General features: G+C 41.4%; 4 protein-coding genes across 4 annotated transcripts; 3 read left to right on the top strand and 1 right to left on the bottom strand.

Moving 5' to 3' along the window:
* Positions 1-498: 498 nt before the first annotated feature.
* PCYB_126140 (hypothetical protein) lies at positions 499-3,267 on the top strand (the record flags this gene model as incomplete). The annotated part of the gene is made up of 2 exons (XM_004223947.1): positions 499-1,005; positions 1,066-3,267. The coding sequence occupies 2 exons, from the start codon at positions 499-501 to the stop codon at positions 3,265-3,267; spliced, it is 2,709 nt and encodes a 902-aa protein (XP_004223995.1).
* Positions 3,268-4,820: 1,553 nt separating this feature from the next.
* On the top strand, positions 4,821-6,623 carry PCYB_126130 (RNA binding protein; the record flags this gene model as incomplete). The annotated part of the gene is made up of 2 exons (XM_004223946.1): positions 4,821-5,117; positions 5,337-6,623. 2 exons carry the CDS (start codon positions 4,821-4,823, stop codon positions 6,621-6,623), a joined length of 1,584 nt encoding a protein of 527 aa, XP_004223994.1.
* A 466-nt stretch (positions 6,624-7,089) lies between these two features.
* Positions 7,090-8,232, top strand: PCYB_126120 (tRNA intron endonuclease). The gene is made up of 3 exons (XM_004223945.1): positions 7,090-7,402; positions 7,586-7,701; positions 7,850-8,232. Exons 1-3 carry the CDS (start codon positions 7,297-7,299, stop codon positions 7,931-7,933), a joined length of 306 nt encoding a protein of 101 aa, XP_004223993.1. The 5' UTR covers positions 7,090-7,296; the 3' UTR covers positions 7,934-8,232.
* Positions 8,233-8,561: 329 nt separating this feature from the next.
* On the bottom strand, positions 8,562-12,737 carry PCYB_126110 (hypothetical protein; the record flags this gene model as incomplete). Its single annotated transcript, XM_004223944.1, has 2 exons — positions 8,562-11,805; positions 11,869-12,737. The coding sequence occupies 2 exons, from the start codon at positions 12,735-12,737 to the stop codon at positions 8,562-8,564; spliced, it is 4,113 nt and encodes a 1,370-aa protein (XP_004223992.1).
* Between the last annotated feature and the right edge of the window lie 2,123 nt (positions 12,738-14,860).

Genomic DNA, 14,860 nt, shown 5'->3' with positions numbered 1-14,860 from the left:
CTTTGATCTTTTCCTTGCCACATTTTTCTTCTTCCTTTTTTTATTTTTTTTTCTACATTTCGTTTTTTTATTCTTTTTTCCATTCCACTTTGAACGCCTTTACATTTTTGTCGCCTACAAAATTGTAATTGTTCCATTTGTTTGCCAAAAAAAAGAGCGAAAAAAAAAAAAAGAAAAATTGGAAAGGCGCATCTCAAAAATTTACAACTTATTTATTCCTATGCACTAAAGACTTGTATAGAAGCGTCCGTACATTGTTGCTACGCTGCGTGAACAAAATTGAAATCGTCCAATGAGGTCCACGCTGCTTATGTAGAGTCAAAAAAAAAGCCAAACTTTGAGCAACCCACACCAGGGGTGGTGGTAGCATTCGCTCCCAACATGATAATATAACCAATGAGTTAAACGTTAATGCGTTTTTTTTTTTTTTTTTTTTTTTGTTATACTCCTTTATTCACCTCTTGTATGGCTTTTCCAATTTGAAAAGTGTTAAGGCCAATGGAAAATCTTCTGGAAAGGCACGAGGAGGGAAATGACTCCCAAATGGTAGGCAGTAGCAGCCAGGACGTCCACACCATGAAGAGAAACATAGAGGGGGGAAGTAACTCCAAGGAGGGATGTGAAATTCTTCCAGTTGGTGACAACCCCATGGTGATAGACACTAATCTTGCGTATGTCAGAATTGGTGACAGCGATGGCCATTTGGGAAAGAGGAAGAGAGGGGTGATAGACGGGGAATATATGGAGGATATACAGGGGAAATACCAGGAGGGGTCCCACGTGAACAGTACGGATTATCTACCTAATGGTGATGACGACGAAATGGGTGACGCTAGAAGAATCATGCAAATAAAAGGAAGAAGGTGTGCAGGAAAAAATCCCCCCTGTGTGAACAGAGGCAATCCTAGCAAGCCTATCCAATTCCAGGAGGACAACTTCGACGAAGAGAACACCCTATTGGAGGATGGCGACGAGGAGACTGAACTGTTAATGAGCAACGACCAGGTAAGAAACGGAGTAATGGAGGACTATGAAGACAATTTATCCGTTGCATCTTCAGCACAGAGTAATTATGGTAAGTATAGGGACGTGGATCCAGATCACCTAATTTATTTATATGAAAATGAAAATGTGGGAGGTTTGAAAAGTACAGAAGAATTAGCGGCGGGAGAAGGGGTCGCCGAAGCAACGACAGAGGAAGCAGAAGGAGAAGCAGAAGGAGAAGGTCCTGTTGCCAGATATTTAGACAAACACTATAAGGGACAAATAATCATCGATGGGAAAAACGAAGTGGACGAGCTCTTGCTCGCAACCAGAATGGCCTATTTCGACATGGCTAGCCAAAATAGAGAGGGTGCCTCTGAACTGATAAAACAAAACACTTCTGTGGATTTTCAAAAAGCAGATCAGGGTGAGGGAAACGAATCGAGTGTCGACTCTTCCGAGGATGAGCCCTTCGACAGGGATGAATATGTTGAGCAATTTCGCCATTTTTATGATGACAGTAGTGTGGATGACGGTGAACAACCCGTTTGCGATCCATTTGTGCGCTTTTCGGGGAACCCTGGAGAATGCGATAAGCAGAAGGGGCAAAACGCAGATGCGCACAACGCAAATGTGCACAGTGAGGAGGGAAAGGGCTCCCAGGGGTACGGGGACATCACGAAAGAAATCATCCAGGAGATGATGAGTGACGACTCAGAAGATGGAATGGTGAACAGCGCAAAAAAGGGGGAGACCAACGGGGAGACCAACGGGGAGCCTAGCGGAGAGACCCCTAGCGAAAATATAGCATCAAACACGATGATGGACAAATCAGCAGAGCGTGTCTTCCCGGAAGAAACAAACCAATTCAGCAAGCAAAGTAGAATAAGATTAATGGGAGCCCCCGAAAGTGTGAAAGAGGATATACCAATAGAAAAAATAGGGAAATTAATAAAATTACAAGATGATGTATTGACTGTGCATGCATTTAAGTGTGAATTCTACTTAAGTGTTGCGTCTGTTTTGTGCCTTCAGAATCGAAAGATAATCGGGTGCATCATTAATGTCAGCTCCAACGAGACGGAGGTTTTCTACTACGCAAGAGTGCTCTTCCCAAATGTGAAAAACGAATTAACGCCCAATATAGATATATATGTCGACCAAAAACATGCATTGTACATCAACGCGGGGGTAAACATATGCTCGGAATTGTTCAAAGTATTTAAAAACCCAGCCATACCTTTCGTTTTTATTAACTACAAAGATTTGTATAACATTGCCGACTCGCAGTTAGCTGAGAGTAGAAACCAAAACCAGGAAGAAGGGGGGGATGATACTAATAAGAATGCATTGAACTGTAGCAAACATAATGAGCATACCATTTCCGATTGGCTACGTAGCATTTCATCGTCAACCAGCACACAGGCAGGAAAAAATGCAAACAAAACTTGGCACAGAAATGTATCTTCTCCAAATGGTACCCCCTACGATAACGATATCCCTCATAAAAATAACAACCATCGAGAGTATATGAAAACGCACGGTCCTCCCAGACGCAGAGGTGCGCGCAACTATGCCAATGTATCATCTCGCCGCTCTTCAAGTTATAGGTTTAAAAACTTGAGTTACGTAAATTCTGTCCGAGCTAACAAAATGACCAATGTGCATGGTAATGGCTCGGCTGGTATGCATACGCGTTGGGGAAAAAGTGGTGCCTATGTTGGAGCGCCCATCATGAATGGAAATGCGTCTTACGGTGGTGCCAGCGGTATGGGCAGCTCCTACAACCATGAGGGTGCCCAGAACCACGGAAGTGGCACGCCCCACGAAGCCTCCATTTCGGAGATGCAAAGTGGCTACACCACACACTCCAACGTTACAAATGGCGACTCTATACACTACAACGTTACAAATGGCGACGCTATACACTACAACGCTACGCACCCAAACGCGACTCGCGAGCAGAATGCACACCCCCACCGGACGTACCCCCCTCCGTTTTTGCCCCCCCAATATAATCAACAATTTGCAAGCCACGACAACCCCAGGACGATCATGTATAGCCCATTTGACGAAAGGAAAAGTGCCTACCCCGGTGAAGCCACAAATGACATCCATCGTGGGTCCCTGTACAGCATGCACAAGACAAATTACGCGACAAATCACGCGACAAATCGTACGAATAGATACTCATACAACAGAATGAAAAGGGGCCCTCGGTTCAGTAACATTAGGATTGTGAACTCAAATGACCGGGTCCCCTTCAAAACGGAAAAAAAATAATGTGCGGTGCACCAGCCGTATAATGTACATAGCGATAGACCCCTAGCTAATGTGCACACCGAAGATATGGAGAGTCACAACCATTAGCGTAACGCCATTAACAGGAGGAGCTCCCCCAATTTAGAGATTTCTTAATTTTACGCACTATATTTGTGTCACCTACATGGTAGGCTGGCCCTACCTGGACTAACCCTCCCAGTTTGTATCCTTTATTTTTCCATTTCACTGCTTTGTAACTTTTTTTTTTTTTTAAAGTTCTCATTTGATATTCACCAAAAGGTACATTTGTATGTACATAGCTGTTTTGTTTTTGCGTTTTTCTAATTTCGATTTTTGTTTTGCGTTTCGCCACTTGGTGGCGTCTCCCATTTGTTCCCCTCTCCCCCCTTTAGGGAATGCGGCACTCGTGGAGCCCTTCACGACTGCGTTATGGGAGGGCAGCTTAGGGGCAAAGCACAGCGCGCGTTTCGCTTCAGATGTATTATTCCTGTTATATGGTTTACCAGCACATGGTTTGCTTCTCGCCTGTATATGACTCCCCTTCCCATATGTTACTCTCCCCCCCCTTTCCCTTTTCGTGTTAACACGTCATGTCACATCACTCACGCCGCTGTTTAAAGCGAACCATTTTTCGCACAATTCGCTCCAAGCTGGAAATATTTCTCACGTTCACAGCACAGGTATATATATTTGGAGAGCGCTTAATATGTCTTCGCAAGCGTAAAGGTAGTGCGTCCCTTCCACAGCAAAATTTCCACGCTGTGTACCAGCATCATAACAGGTTGTTATTTTGCTTCATTTTGCTTCATTTTGCTTTATTTTATTTTTTATTTTATTTTTTTCCAACATGTACTCATTGCATGAAACACTTTTCTAATTTAAAAAAAATATATATGTGCTAATTGTTATGAGGAACACATTTTAAGAGCGATTTTCCTCTGCGCCATTCTCCATTCCATGGCTGCGCCGCCTTGGCCAATATGCCCTTCTCCTCCTCGTGTTTATTCGTGCACACGAATAAATGTTCGCGAGAAGGATGCTAACTGCGTTGGAGCTGTGCTATTTGGGAGTGCCAGGAGAATGCAAAATGATGGCGGTAAGAAGAAGGCATATATATTCACATACGAATTCATAATTATTTACATGCGGGAATTATTCATAATGAGGCATACGAATGAGTAACCCCGCTTGGCGTAGCGCGTAAGGAATATTTTTCGCGTCGACACCGGGGGAGGGAAAAAAAAAAAAAGACACAGGACATGACATGACCAGCTCCAAGGGACATACAACTTTTTCATTTACGCGTACGCCACTTATGCGCATGCTTGTGGATATGTATGTTTTGTTCCAAAAGCTTTTCATCCCATAACATGGGTCCGTGCCCATGCCGCCTTTCCGTTCGTACCCTGGGCGAATGACCATTCGAGTGTTCTCCTGCTTCTTCCTCCCAAATGATATTCCTTCCAATAGGCAGGGACAAAAATTCGCCCGGCTTTTTGTAATTTTCCCCCATTTTTATCCATTTTTTTTTTTTCTTTTTTAACGGCAACAAAATGGATAGCCTATATGGTGATTTACCCCCCCCAGTATCAAATAACAGCAACCAAGTTGGGAAAAATAACGACAAAAGTAGCTCCAGTGAAGCAAAAAAGAACAACTATATTGAAATAAATAAATTTCTCATCACGCCAGCCATTATCCAAAAGAAAATTGCAAACATAAAAAATGTGAATAAAGAAATGGATAGTGACCAAAATGACAGGAAAGATGAGGCCAAGAAATATCGCAAGCATAACCATATCAGCGCAGGTGAAGATAGCTGTGACAGTGACATATACACCGATCTTGATGTAGGACGTAATGAAGAGAGGGTTACCTCACACGGGGGAAAAAATACTCCCAATGGGGAGAAAACGGGGGGGAAGGACGACACACACATTGAAAAAATAATTAACATAAACAAATCAGTACAGGATGACTTAAAAAAAATCAGTGACAGACTACACAAAATTCAACGCAGTAATAATCGACCTGAACAAAATACCTCCACAAATCATCTGAACGGTCAGGTAATTCCTGCAAAAGTGGAAAAAATTAAAAACATCGAAATTAACATAAAAAAGGGAAAGTTACAAGACCACAGCAGTGGTAGAAACAACGCAGGTGCAGGGGAACCTACAACCCTTCCTACTGAATACTTCCAAACCGAGCTGTACGAAAAATACTTCATCGCAAACGCGAATGAAGATTATGATCCGAACAAACCAAACGATTTGAACAAAATTATAAAAGAAAGAAAAAGGAAAAAAATAATCATGCTAGCTGCACAGAAGAAAAAGCTAGAAGAGGAACGACAATTGGAAGAAACAAACAAAATGGACAGTAAAAATGGACATAAAGAATATGATCGGAAAAAAAATTATTATGGATATGACCAACCAAATGGTGCCACTGCTGCAAGTAAATTCCCATTCGAGTCTGATCATAACAACAAGAATTACACAAATAGTGGAATGCCACTACTACATGATGAGGAGAAAGAACGAAACAGAGGTAGTCTATATAACCACTACGACGTAAACGGAAGGAACTTCACTGCGAGGGGAGAATACACTCCCAGGGAGCGCACAGAAAGGGACATACCTTCATATGACGATAAAGAATATGGAAAGGAAAAAAAAACGAGTGATAAATTTTACGAAAATGTTAATCGGACCAAACTATCAGATCCAAGTAATGATGATTACAAGAAGAAAAACAAAGAAGTAGCAAATGATACAGGTGAAGAGGTAGCCGCTCCAGTCAAAAAAGATTTTGCTACAAGAATGATGGAAAAAATGGGATGGAAGAAGGGAGAAGGGTTGGGAAAAGACAAGCAAGGTATTACGGCACCCCTAATTCTGCAAAAGGTCGACAAGAGAAGTGGTGTAATTGTACAGGCACCTGATATTTTAAAAAAACATAAATCCGGTGATGGTCAGGGCGACAATAATGATGATGGCAATTCCTTTTCAAAATCGAATGCAAACTTAGGACATTCTAATCATGCTCTAAGTAATAACACGTCTAGGATTATTCGCCTGTCCAATCTCGTCACCAAAGACGAAGTTGACGACACGCTGAAGGAAGAAATAGAAGAGGAAGCCTCGAAATTTGGAAACCTGCTAAACATAAATATTGCCATTGATAAAAATTTAACTGATGCCCATGCCGTTAAAATATTTTGTGAGTACGAATCGAATGATCAGGCGCAGAATGCTTTGAACACATTCAAGGGTAGAACCTTCGCCGGCAGGAAAGTCGAGGCCATCTTTGCCACCGAGGAGGAGTACCTCTCCTGCGGGAAAGACCCCTAAGCAGCCAACGCAGAACGGTGGCCCCAAGGGCAAAAAGCGGATATAGCTGGGTGGTTGCACTCCCAGGGAAGAAAAAAGAAAAAAAAAAAAATTTCATCAAGTTGGCCTATCTGTACATAAGAAATATGGCCACCCTTCCTGCGCTTACATTTAGCTGCGAAGCGGAAATAGGCCCCATCGATGATTTTCCACGAGCGCACTTTTTTTTTTTTTTTTTAGTAATACTCAAGCATATTGTCATTTGTGTGGGGACCAGCTCCCCCCCCTCGAATATGCACATTTCAAACTGGGCGAAGCATATTTTGCCCTTCCCAAATTTGTACATAACTTTTGTTTCCCAAATGGTTACATTTTAATCGATCCGATTCCCTTTAAAAAAAATGCCCCATTTTTTATGTCACAAAAAGAATCTTTGTATAATTCGCAAACCATTTGTAGCTTCATCCACATCGGGTTGAATTTTCTACAGGGAAAAAATCCCCTTTCACAGCGGCTCGTCCCCGATTTGTGCATTCCCCGCCGCAGAGAAAAATGATCAACAAAAATTGGCGCATCTTCTGCGTACATCCCAAAGTTTATCACAAGTTATAGTAACAAAGTTGTTTTTCTTTTTCGTTAGAAAGAGAATACGACTGTGGTTAGCAGAGCAGAGATCCTGTCAGTTCTCCCCCCCATGACGAGCAGAAATGCCTTGAGGAACATCGTTTTGGCTGACCTAAGTAGGAACTTCACTACATCGGATGGGATTAAATATGGCGCCGATTTTGTGGTGTACAGGGGTAGGTTTTAGTGGCCCAACCGGCTTGCATGCTAATGGGGTAGGCGTCTCTGCGTCTGCGAAGCTATGCAATGATGCAGTGAAGTTAGGAGAAGTGATGCGACGTGACGCTAAGCGAAGCGTATCCCCATGATGGCCGCTCTCTCTGCACCATTTCACATTATCCCCCTTGTTGCCCATTCAGGGGACATCGACGCGGAACACGGATTCTCACTCATATTCATAAAGGAAGAAAACGTACCCCTAAGTGATAAGGACAAAACGATCATTTGCAGGATATGCGAGAGTGTTAAAAAGAAGGTATGACATTAGCTGCAGTGTACGCCGAAAATAAGTGGCAACCCTATATCCTGTCTCCCTAAGTTAGGGTCATCATATTGGACTAGCCAGGGCACCCATCATACCGCTTCATTTTGATGACATCCCCATTTTGCTGCCTTCTTCTCAGGGAATAATTGCATATGTGAATAGACATACTAAAGAAATTAAGTACGTGGAAATTTTTAGAAAAACGGAAGGATCCCCTGATTGATGTGGCCAGCGCGCAGAGGTAGGGAAGGGATCAGGGGTGTCATAATTCTCCCATTTGGGATAGCCGTCTACAAAAATAACCTCTTTGTGGGGCACACTTCCCCCCAGCGGCGCGGACCACATTTATGTCAACCACGTAACATTTTGTTTATGCCCCACCCGGGGGAGTAACAGAAGAGGGCTCCCCATTTTGGATTCATTAAATGGGGGTTAAAAAAAAAAAGAATCAAATTTTGTTATCACATCATTTCGTATCCTATGGTATGGTATCGTTCCGTTCCGTACCGTACGTACCATATAGTATGCACAACCCTTTAAAAAAAACGTAAAACATTAGCAGTCTTTGTTATCGGAAAATGGAGGGCTGCGTGATCAGCACGGTCCGTATATACGTTCGTGGAGAAATTGAAAAAATATGCTACGACAAATAAGTGCGAAATGTGTGTGTGCATATGGACGCGGCGAGCGGGGAGGGCTCTGCTGGAACGCCCGCTGAGAAGCAAAGCTGTGCAGCTACGCTGTGGGAGTTTCCTCAATGGGTGAATTTTTCACCGAGTGGGCTTCCCAGTATGAACCCCCCGCTTCGCGTCTCCTCTCCTGGTTCTCCTCTCCCACTGCGCTTCTCTTCACTACGCGTTCAAGTTGAACGTCACCAGCGACTTGTCGACGATGGAGAAATTGAGCCGGGTGAGCAAAGCAGCGGTGTTCCTATTAATGAGTGTGAGCTGCACGGGCAAGGCGTTATCCATAAGGCAGAGCTGGATGAGGAGGATATAAATCATCAGCTTGCACTTGAGTTTGTCCGATGCGATAAAATTATTGTCCTTCTTTAGAAGGAAGGTCTCCAAAAACCGCTGCCGAAAGTCTGGGGGGAAATAGCTCTTCCCTTGAGCGGACAACCTGCTGTATCGTTCGAGTTCTAGTTTGCTATTTTTATGAAGGAGGAATTTGCCCAACTTGTCGGCATTGAAGAAAATCGAATGCTGTGTTGTGGCAAAACAGAGGTAGGCATTCAGGACGGCAAATACCATAGCCAACTGGGAATTGGTTAATTTCTTTCTAATGGGATAGTATTCATTTTTGACAAAATGCTCCATGGTTTTTAAGCAAGTAGGATGCATTTCATCTTTCACTTTTTCCATTTTGGTCACCCCGCTGAGTACATTCTTGAAGAGGGTCCTTTCAAAATTGTCATTAAAGCTGGCTAGCAAAATATTTGATAAATCAAACGAACTTAGAATATTTTTTTCATTTTTTACATAAACGGGGAGATAAAAATTTGGGGAATTTTCGTTCCCTTCTTCCTTCACCACATCGACTTGTTTTTCCTTGGCCTTTCTGAGCATTTTCTTTTGGGAAGTAAAATCTTTCTGTGCCTCCTGGACATGTTGATCCTCCTTCTCAGGCAAGGTATTTTTAATCTGTTCTTTGAAATTCTTTATTTGAATAACATTTAGTATGTACAAGAATTTTGGATAAATGTAGAGTAAATAGTACAGTAGCACCGTTCTGTATTTGCAAATCATATCGTCTATATTTTTTTTCCTTTCTCCTTGGAAGGATTCCTTCGCTTCGTCATCCGGCTGGCATTCCAACCACCGGTAATTCATCAAGTAGTCATTAATTCTGCACTTTATTTGCTCCCCTGTGATTCTGCTAGCGTCAATAAAGCACGTGCTACTTAGAATATCGCTTTGGACGCACTCCATCACATTTTGGTACAGCTGATTCAAGTTATGGTGTATATTTTTCAGCACATACTCCTTGGATGGGTCGTAATGCCCATAGTGCCTACTCAGCTGGATGTTCAGGGACACATCATAGATATTTTGATAATACAGGTTTATTATTATTCCGTAGAGGTACTCCTTGATTGACCTCAAATGGTTTTTTTTAAAAAAGCTGTTAACGTACAAGTTGCTATAGTTTTGAATTTTGAACTGTAGTTTGTTCATCCACTTGTGGGAATATATTTCGTTCCTGATGAAATTCCAATAGAATTCTCTTTTTTTTTCCTCCTTCGAGTTTACAATATAGGCAGTTAATTCTGCGTAGTTATAAATATCAATTTTGTACCTCTCCTCCTGCACGTTTTCCTCAATCACGACGATGTATTCGGTGACGGTGTTATTCTTCTTCGCCCCGGTGCTGTCGGTTTGACCACTATTTATGTAGCAGGTTTGGTTCTTTCCCAACCCTTTTTTGCTTAACAAATCGTTGACGGCGTGTATCTTCATCTCCTTCTTCTTAATCTTACTCTTAAGGTTCTGAAAGTCCGTATAATTTTTCTTCATCTCTGGAGTTATTTGGTTCTTCAAATAGCTGATAGTATTTTTGTGTGCCTGTACATATTCCCCATTGTTGACGCAGTACACGTCTAGGTTCCTATTTGCAATATCGTTAACATTTATTTTAAACCCTATGCATTTGGAGTTAATCAGAGGATGCACAATTATGTTCTTCTTTAGATCCTGCACTTTACTCCTTTCCAGCGTTACGTTTTCGTTCCTGTATCCAATTTCGCTTCCGCTTCGATGCATTTTCCCCTTCAAATAGTTCATCAGAAGTTTTTCCTTTCCATGGCTACACAACATATCTTCATCACTATCATCGCTATTCACAACGATGGCCATTTCTTCGTTTATTTTGTTTAGGTACCTCTCGAATGCTCCCAAACCGCTGCACTCTTCGTTTCCCTGTGCTGAGCATTTCTCTTGAGAAAACCCCCCCTTCGTCCGGACGCACCCCATGTAGTGGTACGTAGACAGGGTATTGTTTTGCCAAGCGCCATCCTCTATGTAGCGGTCATCAATATCATTCATCTGCTTCACATTGAGATACTTTTGCTGAATCTCCTTCATGGCGCTTTGCTGCACTTTCTTGTGCTTAACCTGCATCATGAAATTCGTGCTAGTTTTATAAGTGGGCTCTTTAACAAACCCGCTGGCCGAATCTATCAGCATGAAATCGTCAGAGTCTGAATTGTGGTCATCCACGTTGAGCAGTTCTATGTCTTTTTTCTTGGACGACCGTACATTGGCCCTACTGGGTGCGCTGTATATACGTGAGTACAGCATATTAAAGAAGGAGTGAAAAATCTTATCGAAAAAAATGCTCGAATTGTTTTCATCCTTAATTATGTTACTTTTTAAAATATCATAGAAGGAATCCCTCAGGGAAAGGCAATCCCCTTTGTAAGTCATACTGTTCGTACTGACATTGCCTGTCCGACTTGAAGCATTGCTATTACGTTCGTCAAAATATCTTTTAATCTTTTTTAAATTTAAAAATTTTTTATGCTTATATTTGTTAAAAATGACATACAGCAAATTGTATCCCTTACTCCCATCCTTAATCCTCTGCAATAAATCGTTGAAGTTGTTCTTCAAATAATCCTCATGCAGCACATCACAGAAAATGTCATTTTTGGACAACATGTAAATGTGTTCATCTGCATGAAAAGAAATATCATAATTCACATTGACTGTTTTTCTTTTCTCCTTTTTGTTCACAAGAAGTTGGGTCAGGAGATTCCTCTCCTTGAAGGCTATCACATTGGGGTTGTTCATAACGGACGAATAATTCAAGTTCTCATAAATGGTTACATAAAACAGCATCTTCATTTTTTCTTTGCACACTTTACACTCTTTGCTGGACTTTCCTGATGAGGCATTCCCACTACATTCATGGGAGAGAAATAACTTCTTCACATTTTCGACGCTCAAATTGTTGTATGCATTTTTTTTTTTAACTAATTTTTCCAAAAAAATGTCATGGTTTTTGTAAAAATGCATCAACATGTTATATCTTACGATTCTATAGAGCATCCTTTTTTTCTTCTTCTCGATGTAACCTTTGTTGTTCATGTAGCACCTCCAAAGGTAAAGCTTATTAAAGAGGGCGTTCATTTTATTTCTATCTACATCGTCTCCATACTTGTTTAAGAAACTGATTTGCAAATTTTTTTTTTCCCTATTTTTGGCCACCTTTACAATTTTGATCAGGTCCCTCAGATAGATGGGGTACCTGTTAAGTAGGTTGATTCTTCTTTTTTTGCATTTTCTCACAACTTTGTCTTTTTTTTCCCTTATGACCCACCTGCGGGTTGCTTCCTGGCCGTCCCTCATTTCGGCGCTTGCCATACGGTACGCTTCATTCGTGTTTTCCACGCTGTCGCAGCTTTTGGAAACTCTGTCACTTCTGGTTTTCTTCTTTAGGGGCCTCCCCTCGATAAGGATTTCCTCCTCACTCGACGTGTAGATCTCACTATCGTCATCATAGTCAAACAAAAATTTGTTGTTATAAATGAGCAACTTTTTATTTATCAGATCGTACAACAAACTGTTGTTTCCCTCTCCGTTTTGCTGCTCCTCACCCTTCACGTTACTTTTGCTCCCCTTACTTCTTTTGCTTGGCGATGTGTTATCCCTTCCAGGGTTGCCTACCTTTCTGCCTTCACTCCCTTTTCTTCCCAACAAAATGTCGTTTATTTCTTTATATGCGACCAAGTACCTCGTAATGATATTCAAACACTTATCATAAAAGACATCAAAATTGCAACTTCTATCCCCTTCACTGATAAAGAAGGATTCCAAGTGGTTTCGGATGGCCTCCTTGGACTGGTTCCTCTTTATTATTATGTCTTCCTTCAGCAATTTCAAATCTTTCAAATGCTTCTTTAATAATTCCAAGTTGTACGTATTCTCATCGTCTACGAAATTTATGTTGTGTTTGTTTAGCGCACTCCTCAGCTGCACCAGGACGAAGCGGTTGGCGGGGGTGCTCACGGAGTTTTCCATCTTCATTTTATCACGTGTGAAGCCTAAACGCACTTTTGTTGCACCCAGGGGGTTACACGTGGAAAAAATGTTTTTGATCCGGGGAGAAGCAATTATATATTTCCCTACTGCGTAACAAACAACGCTGCAGTTTTTCCTAGCACTACAAGTCACACGTGCCGCAATTCTCAGCCCAATTCGGGTCTTCTATAAATTGCTACTTGTGCGCTGTTTACTTCGCTCTTTTTTCTCCTCTACCTCGCATGGTCACGCTTGAAGTTATTCACCATGCGTTAACGCTGACGTTAATTTGATTCTTTTCCTTTTTTTTTTTTTATTTTTTTTACTTTTTACTCCCCCTTTTTGACTTTTGTACGGATTATTTTTCTTCTGGCAAATTTGCCGTTACTTTATTCTCCTTACAAACCTCAAGGGGTGGAGGGTGGTGGTATATTATATGCCTATTCCTCCCAAATAAATGTCATGATTGAAAAAATATTATTTACAAAAACAACTTGCATGTATAGCGTATCCTTCACTCGCATTTGAAATACGCTTTAAAGTATTTGGAGAAAAATTACAGGCGCGTATTGTCCCTTTTCAGATTATTATTTATTTTTTTTTTTTTTTGGAACCCTTTTTGGAACCTTTTTTGGAACCTTTTTTTTGGCTGCCTCAAATATCGTATGAAATGTGGGACAAAATTGTAGGCAACATGATATCCGGGCGAAAAACCAGGCAGTAAAAAATAATATGAGGTCAAGATGCAGCCAAAATGCGGCTCCAATGCTGCGCTGCAATACGCGACGCTGTCATGGTGGGAGGAAAATGCGCCTCTTCACCTTTTTTTTTTGGTGCATTTTTTGTTGATAACTTTTTTTTTTTTCTTCTCACCGCGAATTGGAAAATGCTGTTTTTGTGGATAGGAAACGAAACGGCTTTGGCAATTTTTCAAATTTACGAGAAAATTAATTCGAAAAGGTTTTGCCCATTTCCCCCTTTTGGCACAAAAAACCACATCGTTAAAGAGGGTCACCCATAAGTATGTAAATAGTACATATATATATTAGCAACCTTGTACTCGCAATGTCGTGTCGACACGACTGCCTGCCCATCCCGCATGTTCCATTTGGCTCACAAGTTCTCGTTTGGTGGATGTATTTTTCGCACGCAGAGAATCTTAGCAATTGTTTTTTCTGCTATTTCTCCAAAGGGGACAACTGGTTCACTTTCTTTAAATCGCAAAACGCTGAATTTTAATTTCATGGCAGCACTGTATTGAGAATTTCCTATCATTTGAACTGCCATTATGATGGGTGTTTTTTTTTTTTTATTAATGTGGTGCGTATGTTAAGGGGACGTGACCAACTTGTACAGTAAAAGTGCCCCATTTAGTAATCAAAACAGTTTTTCTATTTTAATTCCCCCCTCCCCCCATGTGAGCAAAGCAATTTTTTAAAACATACACAACGTATAAGTAAACAATGTGGTATAGTACAGGGTTTAAAAAAAATTGGGAAGAAATCTTTGCAAAGGTTTTGCCATCCCTTACTGGGGGCTGTCTTTTTGCATACTGAACCATCGAAAGGGGTACCACCTTGGGGTGTGCCCAGAAAATGTCCACTCTTTACCCACCCGCGTGCAACTTGCTAATGCGTTAGTTATCACCTGGTTGCCACCTCCGTTCAGCAGACACGTTCATAAGCCACCCCTTTGTTCTCGTTGCACTGCCCACCCTCTCCTTCCTGCTCTTATTTTCCCTTTTCTTTGATTTTTTTTTTTTTTAAATTTAAAATTTAGAAAACCAAGGTAAACACAATTTTAAAGCGTGGCGGTGCACACGCAGTAATAACAAATTGAGGTTTTCCAATTTCGGAAGGTGGGGAGCAGCCCCCGTTCTTGAGTCCCCACCCCCCCCCCAAAAAAAAAATGTTGGAAGTTTCCAAATATATGCGCCATTCGAGTTCGATTAGCCTTTATGCACCTCCCCGTAACAATGTTCTGAAAATTAAAGTGGTAGGAAAATTACGCCCCATGTGAGGCTATTCGTGTGCATGTCCCAATGGACAAAATGGTTGCGAAAATAAAATAAAAATTGGGGTAACATATCATGGCAAAATGGGAAATTATAAAAAAGTTACACTAAAAAA

This window comes from Plasmodium cynomolgi, chromosome 12 (assembly GCF_000321355.1).
Source record: "Plasmodium cynomolgi strain B DNA, chromosome 12, whole genome shotgun sequence".
NCBI lineage: Eukaryota > Apicomplexa > Aconoidasida > Haemosporida > Plasmodiidae > Plasmodium > Plasmodium cynomolgi.
This window is presented reverse-complemented; position numbering and strand designations above follow the sequence as displayed.

Coding starts and splice junctions, on each gene's coding strand:
- PCYB_126120 (XM_004223945.1), top strand. CDS start 7,297: ATGACGAGCAGAAATGCCTTGAGGAACATCGTTTTGGCTGACCTAAGT. Junction 7,403..7,585: donor CGATTTTGTGGTGTACAGGG/GTAGGTTTTAGT, acceptor TTGCCCATTCAG/GGGACATCGACGCGGAACAC. Junction 7,702..7,849: donor GCGAGAGTGTTAAAAAGAAG/GTATGACATTAG, acceptor CCTTCTTCTCAG/GGAATAATTGCATATGTGAA.